The 8,785-nt window shown below is 48.9% G+C and overlaps 1 protein-coding gene across 2 annotated transcripts in view; it reads left to right on the top strand.

The window, feature by feature from the left end:
* Patl2 (PAT1 homolog 2) overlaps positions 1-8,785 on the top strand; it is a 71,436-nt gene that overhangs the window by 60,293 nt on the left and 2,358 nt on the right. The window contains exons 3-15 of one of the 2 annotated variants that reach the window (XM_021193469.1): positions 918-1,111; positions 1,487-1,571; positions 2,138-2,346; positions 3,558-3,638; positions 4,364-4,473; positions 4,907-4,999; positions 5,230-5,383; positions 5,711-5,831; positions 5,922-6,019; positions 6,190-6,243; positions 6,338-6,471; positions 6,592-6,751; positions 7,236-7,376. In XM_021193469.1, coding sequence (XP_021049128.1) covers positions 1,556-1,571; positions 2,138-2,346; positions 3,558-3,638; positions 4,364-4,473; positions 4,907-4,999; positions 5,230-5,383; positions 5,711-5,831; positions 5,922-6,019; positions 6,190-6,243; positions 6,338-6,471; positions 6,592-6,751; positions 7,236-7,376 — 1,371 coding nt within the window. In that variant the 5' untranslated portion in view covers positions 918-1,111; positions 1,487-1,555. Of the gene's footprint in view, positions 1-917; positions 1,112-1,486; positions 1,572-2,137; positions 2,347-3,557; positions 3,639-4,363; positions 4,474-4,906; positions 5,000-5,229; positions 5,384-5,710; positions 5,832-5,921; positions 6,020-6,189; positions 6,244-6,337; positions 6,472-6,591; positions 6,752-7,235; positions 7,377-8,785 lie in introns of those variants that run through there. The other variant, XM_021193470.1, reaches the window with a different exon arrangement.

Genomic DNA, 8,785 nt, shown 5'->3' with positions numbered 1-8,785 from the left:
TCACACTGATTAAAAAAAAAAAAAAAAGCTGTAGGGACCAATGAGCTCACATAAGGAGGACACATCCTGGAGCCACAAAGAGATAAGTCTAAGCTCAAGCTGAGCTTGTTTGGTCCATCCGAAGATTTACTGTATTAGTACGAGACAATTTAATAAAGCATATGAAGTCATATTCCAGTTCAAACCACTTTCTTTGCATCTTTTGCTTTTGAGTGAAGCAGTGGACAGCACACTTACTTGCTAGGATGGTTTTAATATTGGAAAGAACCAATAGACAGGGCAGTGTGTGTGGCACACCCGCAATCCAACAGTTTCTGTTAAAGTAGCCAAGAAGATGTAAGTTTGTGTTGTCCCGAGCAAAGGTGTTCTCAGCCTTACACTCTGGCCTCTGAACCTACAGGGCCTCACATGAGCGGCAGCTGGGTGAGCTAGCTAGTTGATGTAACCCAGTGTGGTTCAAGCATCACCAGGTGCCTTTCCCAGAGGCAGCCTCCTCGGGATGTATCCAGAACTTTCCCCTCTAAATTAGGTTGGAATAAAACCAAGGCATCCAATGGAAGCAAAGCTCTTCACAAAATCCCTAAAGGATTTTCTGAAAGCATACCTTTTTAAAGCATTTGCCCCCAAATGTCAGCCCCCAATAAATTGTTCTCATAGAATTGGATGCTTACATGTACAGTATATTTCTCTTCCCCAATCAAAAAAGGATTTCATTTGGTTTGCTTTTGTCATTGTTTTTAATTTTTGAGACAAGACCAAATTCTTGACAACAAACCAACTTGGAATTCACTATGTAGCCCAGGTTAGCCTTAAACCCAAGTCATTCTTCCTTTCCTAACAAGTGCTGGTCCAGGTGTGGCCCACTGCACTCAGTTGCGTTTTCTTGTTTGTTCTTGTTTTGTTGTTGTTTGAGACAGCCTTGTGAAGTCCAGGCTGGCCTCAGGTTTCCCAGGTAGCTGAGGCTTCCCTTGAACTCCTGAGCCTCCTGTCTCCATCTCTCAAGTACTGTCATCACCGGCCTGTGCTTCCACACCTGACTAAGGATTTTCTTTATTAGAGTTCTCATACTTCTACACCACCTCCGCAGAGAAGCATCCCGGCCCTTTAACAGGTGAGCAAGAGGCAGAGCTGAGCCTTCAAAAGCTAGGAGAAGCAAGCAGGCCCTGGCCCAGGCTGCCATGGTTCATCTGTGGGAGGGACAGCAGCAGTCAGGTGGTGGGTGTCCGTAGCAGGGTGGCACTGTGCAGAGAGAGTGGCTGGTTGTGTTCTTGATGCTTAACCTACTTCCTCACTTTTGTCGTCCTTGGAGTTGAGCTTGTGGGATGAGAGGGTAGGGGGTTGTGCTGATCAGAGAGACCAGATTCTCGATTCCTGGGGTCAATATTCTCTGCCCACCATGCTGAAAGGGGAATGGGCATGTTTTAGAGGCCATCCCATCTTTACTGACTGAGGGAGAGAGCGTCTCTGGGTTTCTTCCCTGTCCCAGGTTCCCCTTCCAGAGGCTTCTCTCTCAGTGGAGGACACAGCTGGCAAGGAAGCCCACCAGGCTGCCAAGATGAAATGCCTTGAAGGTAGTACCAAGTGGGCTGGGGGCTACAGAAAATGTCCAGAGGTTCATAGGCAAAAGGGATACATCAGTGTGGTTAAGAAGCCAGGCTCACTCACTGTGAAAGCTCTTCCACTTGCTACTAAGATAGATTTGTCTGGGCTTTTATTTTCCTTGCCCCTGTGGGAAACTATCAGTAATGCTCCTGATTGCTCTGTCTGACTTTCCAGCAGACATACAATGTGAAGTATCCAGCAAATGGGGTTAAACGACACTGAGTTGGGACAGCTGAGACTAGTTCATTTAAAGAGGCAACAGAAGGGCTTGTTGGATTAGGAGGGGCAGGTGGAGAAAGAAGCCTATGGCATCCATTCAGACCACTGAAATGATATGTGCCAAGTGAAGGTGGTGTTTGGTACCTGCCAGGGGCTGCTGTGGGTCATATGGGAGTGTCCTGGGAACAGTGCAGCTAAGAGCAGCACAGAGGTAGTAGCTAAAAATGGCTCTAGAGATAGCTTTTGAACAGTTTCTGTTGAGTGTCAGCCTGACTGGATAAGAGTTCTCTCACCCATGTCTCCACCCTCTTCCCAGGTCTGCACTTACAGCAGAGGCCAAGCAAATTCTCTGTCCCCTTGGCTCCTAAAGAAGACTTAGTATGTGCCTTCCAACTGGAGGAAGAGAAGGAGAATGAAGATGAATTTGTGTGTTCAGATCAGGCTCCAGAAGTGAAGGAGAAAGGGGGTGATCTCGAGGATCCAGCTATAGTGAGCGCCTTCCAAAATACCCAAGTACCACAGCAGGTAGGGATAGAGTGGTCCCAAACTTCGTCCTTAGCAGACTGCCACTCAGTATTCCTCGTTGCCTCTACTTCTTTCTTAAGACCCAACTTGAATGAACATGTTTTATCCCAGGTAAGACGCTGAGTTAGGGCTTTTTTCTTCCCTCCTTCCTCATGTCTCCCAGGTTAAGTTTCTGCAGTTGTCTTTTACCTAAAATCAGATCCTAAGTCAGGTATAGTGGTGCACACCTGCAATCCTAGCTTTAAGACTCCTGATGTAGAAACATAAGGATCATGACCTGTCAGTCAGTCTGGATTAGATAGACCCATTTACAGCAGACAGACAGGGTGATTAACAGGGCAGATGGTCAGATAAACAGGGCAAATGGAAAACAGACAGGAAAGATGGGACCAGACTGTCCTGGACAGATAGATGGACAGATAGACAAGACAGAACAGGACGGACACACACACACACACACACACACACATACACCCCAAAGCAAATTTCCACAAGACTGGGATGATGGTCTGGTTGGTAAAGCCCTTGCCTTGTAAATGTCAGGACCTGAGTTCAGCACCCCCAGAACATGTATGGAACTCTGGATTCAGCAGTGTGTGCCTGTAACCTCAGCCACTGCCAGATGAGAGGTAGAAACAGAAAGGTCCTTAGAAACTTAAGGCCAGCTCACCCAGCCTCTGTGCAAAGTTCCAGGCTGATGAGAGAAGGCAAAGGTGGAAGAGCCTTGTAGACCAACATCAGAGGTTATCCACATGCACGCCATGGCCATGTATGATATGTAGCTACACATGCATCTGGACACACAATTCCAGCAGGATCATAGGGTCCTGTGTCTCCTGTAGGTAGTAGTCCTACTATTGGTGAGTCACTTTTGTCTCAGCCCCTGTGTCTCAGCAGCCATTCCTAGGACTGTCCCTTAAATTCATATGGCCAGTGGAGAAAGACAAAGCCTTCCCAGTATAAGCGAGGTGACTTAACCCCCTGCAGCCTAGTCCTAAGCCGACAGTCATCTTCTCAGGAAGGAGGAGGATCCTGGCCATTTTACCCTTGAGGATAAAGAAGACCATGCGGTTACTGTCCTGGCTGTTGAAATGCTTGGCTTTTGATGCCCCCACCTTGTTTCTGTGGAAACGAAAGGAGAAGACAGTGGGTTGTGTGTGTGGGGGGGGGGGGGTCCACTTGAGCCTGGCAGTTCTTCCTTTCTGTTCCAGAGAGGGCTGCAGAGTTCCCCCAGAGTCAAGGCCTCTGGTGCCTTGGGGATGTCACCAGCCTCCCTGCATTTTATGTGGCAGGTGAGTCTGCTCTAGTCTCCATCCGGCAAGGAGGTGATTGGGTGACGCAGAACATTCCACTCCTGAGGCACTGAGTGTCCCTTGCTTCTAATGTGTTGTCTCCCCTTCTGCTTGCCCTGGAGATGAAGAAGCAACCCCAAGAGAGGCATTGGTATGAGGTGGACAGCCACGCCATGGAGATGAGCTTGGTGTGTGTCGGGTGGTGCAGGGCGGCCTTAATGTGTGCTACCAGAGGGAGCGTCTTGGTCCAGAATTATAAAATATCTCAGCAGATGATCAGCATTGACTGAACTTAGGAAGTCATCCACGAATTACAGAACTGTGAAAAAACAAAAATCAAAAAAACCAAAGAGCAGGAAATCGTGTAGGGAAAGCTATAAAGTAATTAAGCTCTGTTGGGTTTGAGGAGAAAATAGGCAGGCAAGGAAGCCTACCCTCAGTGGCTGAAACCAGAACACAAAAGCTGTCCTCCCCACCCCCACTGTAAGTCAACCCCTGAAAAGGTACCTCCTAAGGGGTAGCAAACTGTCAACAAAAGCAGGAAACAGTCTCTCTAGCTGCCTTGACAGTTCCCCAACAAAGCAGAACATTGGCTGAAATTATTGAGGGGAAAGAGGCTGGTGAGGAACCCAGAGACAGGAAATGACCTGAGCCAGGCAGCATTCTCCCCTCTCCGTGGACCGTCCCCCTTGTCCCTGGACTATCTATTGACAATTCCTTTTCAGTCTGTGTTTCCAAGAGCCAGTTCTCCAGCCCATCATTTTGGACCACAACAGCCTTCACCAGATCCTTTTCTGTTCTACAGCCCACTGACCCCGTGGCCCCCTAAACTCAGGTACCAACGACAGGCTGCCTTATCAGAGAGCAAGCTGAGTTCTTCCTATAGTTCATAAGACATAGTGGCCAAGGACCTGCACCTTTACCAGTTACCATAGAAAAAACACAGAAATCAGAAGCATAGTGGGGTCTCTGCTCCCTCACAGATGAAGAAACAGCCGATTTGGGGAAATTAAAGGAGTGAGGTCAGCTAACCTGACAGAACTGAGAACTGCTAATCAAGCCAAAGGTGGTCTATTGTGCCTAGATTGTCTGCAGCCAGATTACAGAAAAATGTATTTTGGGATGAGGAAATGACTGTGGAGTTTCCTGCTTTTTGATTTGGGGGAGGAATAGAGATATATAGATGTTTCCCGGTGCTTACCCAATCTGAATGGAGGGGGGATTGGGGTGCAGAACAGCCAATTTCCACTCTGCTGGTTTCCTTTTAGCCTTCCCAGCCATCTGACCCAGCTCCACCCTCAGCACCAGCAGATCCTGCAGCAGCAGCAGAGGTGGCGTCAGAGGCGAAGTCCAACAGCAAGGTAGGACCTGGATGAGAACCAGGATTGAGGGAAACCTGACTGCATGTATACTGGGTATTTCCTTGTGATGAACCCTCTTTCCCCAAACCACTGCATAAGCAGTGCCCATCACTGTTGCCCAACTCTGCACATGTTCCAGTCCTTTCAAGAACACTCCACTGCCTGTTTACCTCTCTCCTTGGGAAGCCACTATGACAGGGCTGGCCTAAAAGGATGTTTCTGCTGGCTAGAAGTGTCCCCGCCCAGAAGCCTTGGTCTCCTGAGCCAGACGCCTCAGATGCCTACGCCAACCTCATGACCCGAAAAGAGAAGGACTGGGTGATACGAGTGCAGATGGTTCAACTGCAGAGTGAGAACCCCCGCCTGGATGATTACTACTACCAGGTGGGCTCTGGCCCCTAGTCCCAACTTTTGACCTTGGCCTTTTCTGACCCCCTCTCCAATCCATAGAAGTCGCATCTGTTTAGCTGCTGACACAGGTATTCCAAGACAGAATCCATCTTTCTAAAGTTAGTATCCCAAGATCCTTCCCTTCTAGTCTCCTACATAGTTAATTTACTGTCTTCTGAGTACCCAAGATTTGTCTCCATCCTTTGAGATGTTTCCTTACCTACCCTGGGAATGTAGGCATGTCCACCTCTGTACACTTTTCTGAACCTTAGAAATACCTTGTAAGTGCCCATACACTTTGCCTGTTCCCTGGATTCTCAGAAGTACTACCAGAAGCTAGAGAGGAGGCAGGCAGACAAAGAGCTGCTTGGACAGAAGAACAGGGCTGAGTCTCTCAAGTTGGTCACGCCTTACATCCAGAAGTCTGAAGTTTATGAGTCAGGTATGGCCAGGCTGCTGGCTTGAGCTGGATGATCTGGGTGGGTGGGTGCACCTATAGGAAAGCATGTGCCTTCTGGCTCTCTTTATACAGTGGTACGGATTGAGGGCTCCCTGGGCCAGGTAGCTGTATCAACATGTTTTAGCCCTCGCCGAGCTATTGATGCTGTATCTCATGGAACTCAAGAGCAGGTAGGAGTATGTGATCATGTGTTCACCCCAGAATCCCCACCCCCACCCCACCCCCGGTTGTCCAGAACACATTCATGTTTGGTTTTAAATCGAGATGTGGTCAGATTGTGTCTAGCCTTTTCCAGCTGCAATGATGGTGTGGCTGATGGCCAGGGCCTCTCTGTGCGTAGGATACAGGAGCTGCGAGCAGCCAGAGGCTTCGGGTATTATCCCAGATTGAGAAGGTGAGCTAAGCTCACAGGGAGATGCTCTTGACCAAATTCTCAAGGATAGGATAATGCTCAATTAATTCCACTCTCACCACTGTCGAATTTCCAGATGTTCCTTCAGTTACTAAAAATAGAGGAGGGCCAAAATGATGGGCTCCCACAACTCTACCACATGCGGGAACAGAGCAACCAGGTTGAGAAGCTCTTTCAGGCCTTAAAGACCCAGGAGCAGAACAACCAGGAGTGAGTAAAACTGAGCCCCACCTCAGCCTCAGAACAGGACCAGCAGGCGTTGGCCTCGCTGCTGCGTGAAGCCTCCTTTCCTGACATAACTCTCAAAATGCTTTCCTCTCTCCCTTCTAGGGAGGCAGCAGATAACCTTCTGCAAGTGCTGTCTGTGAGGAAAGGGAAAGTTTTGGTGGCTCGGTTGCTCCCCTTCCTGCCCCCAGGTCAAGCTGTTAGCCTCCTCCTGTACATCACCTACCATCTGCCCCTCCTGATCCAGAGGGACATGGCTGACCAGGTGCTGTGGCAAGGAGCAGCAAAGAGGATGATCGGGATGGGTTTGGGAGCTGTCCACCCCTCCATTCCTGCCCTTCCTAGAGATGTATGTGACATAGTGCTGCCCACCCCTAAATAAGGAAGTTACAGAGCAACCATAGGAATGGTATCTGCTCTTCAGGTATGATGAGCAGAGGAAAACAGACAGATGGCTATACAGGACCGAGTGTGCTCTAAGTCTGAGAGGAGATAAGGGTCCTCTGATGGCGGGGGGGGGGGTGTTGGGGTGGGGTCTCATGTCTATATCCCATAGAAAGCCACTGTAAAGTACAGGTCAGTTCTTTAGGACAGTTAGGAAGAGAGCATTATGAGCAGTGTTAGCCCTGGCAAGGAACCTGACCACGAAGATGCCCAGTGCTGGACAGGCAGGAAAGGAAGTGGAGGCAAAGTGTGAGGAGATGGAGCTATAGTAGAGTTGGGAGAGATCCTCACTGATCTTCTTGCAGGGTCTACACATGCTATTCAAACCTCTGGGGAAATATATCAGTCATCTGACCTTCCATCAGCTCCTCCATGCAATGCAAGGTCTAATATTGCTATCACCTGGCTCCTCAGAGCGGCCAGTCTCTGTGGTACTTCAGAATCAGGTAATATACTTGGGACACCTTCCTTTCCACAGATGGCTTTTTGTTTCTTTTGATTTTCTCGAGACAGGGTCTCATTTAGTTTAGCCTGGCCTAGAAATCTCCATGTAACCAAGGACAACCTTGAACTGCTGATCTTTAGCATTTAACACGTACGTGTTGGCATGTTTCGGTGGCCGGCCTTCCATAGATGACTTCCAAGCGGCACCACTAGAAAGAGATAATCAAGAGAATGGTCTTATCTCTACACAGCGTCAGAAGTCTTCAGCAGCACTTTTCCGTGTCTAGTGAGAACTGGGCATGGTGTAGTCTTAGTACTCAGGAGAGGCTGAGGCAGGGGGATCATGAGCTAAAGAGCAGCTTAAGTTTCATTCCAAGTGTTAGGGTACCTGTCCCTAAACAACAAACCTCCTTGTGAGCCCAGGAGCATCCGCAGAGAGCTTAGTAAATGCCAGATCCTTGTGTGTGTGTGTGTGTGTGTGTGTGTGTGTGTCTGTGTGTAGGGGTGTCTGCTTTTCCCCCTTTCTTCTTAACCTCCCGCCTCTCTCCCTACCTCTCTCCTTTTGTCCCTCCCTCCCTTCACTCCTTTTTTCTTCTTTCTTCCTGTACTATCTGGCACTGTTGCTCATGAACATATGGTGGTGCTTGTGGGGAATGCCATGGAAGAAATGGCATGCAGTATAGGACTTGGGGGATGGGGTTACCTCAGTTGGTAGAGTGTTTGTGAGGCATGTATGAAGTCCTGGGTTTGATCTCCAGCAGCTCCCAAATTGAGTGTGGTGATTCCTACTTGTCAGGGAAAGTAGAAGCAAGGGTATCAGAATGTCAAGGTCAGAATGTTAGGTAGTCAGGGCTAGCCTGGACTACCTAAGACCTGTGGAGAGGCACATCTTTTTTCTGATGGATTTCCTGTGGCTGCAGGTGGTGTGAGCTTCCACATTGGAAGTCTCCAAACCTTTTATTGTGTACCCTTTAGAGGTGGGGGGCCGGAGTGGGGGGAGAAGGTGGGAGAAGGAGGAAAAAAGAGGGAAAAGGAGGGAGAGGCAGACAGATATCCCACATGTCTATAATATTAGATCCTTTCTAAAGGAAAGACAGTCTTATTTTTCTTTGTGCTGAGCATTCAAACAAGGCCTGTGCCTACTCAGCACTCTCCATACCACTGAACTCCACCCCAGTCCACAACAACAAGTTTTTAAGGAGGACACTCTAGATTTGACAGTCTCTGTCAATTCCTAGGGCATTCTCTGCTCTTGTGTGCTTAAAGTGGTGCTTCTGAAAGTATGGCCCACAGACCACCTGCACCAGAGTCCAGGCTCTTCATTCACTGACTGATCCCCAGCTTGTCAGCTCTCAAAGAACCCATGGAAGCCGGGCGTGGTGGCGCACGCCTTTAATCCCAGCACTCGGGA

The sequence above is a fragment of the Mus pahari genome, chromosome 3 (assembly GCF_900095145.1).
Source record: "Mus pahari chromosome 3, PAHARI_EIJ_v1.1, whole genome shotgun sequence".
Classification (NCBI taxonomy): Eukaryota; Metazoa; Chordata; class Mammalia; order Rodentia; family Muridae; genus Mus; species Mus pahari.
Note: the sequence above shows the minus strand (reverse complement) of the source record. Positions and strands in the feature narration are given on the sequence as shown.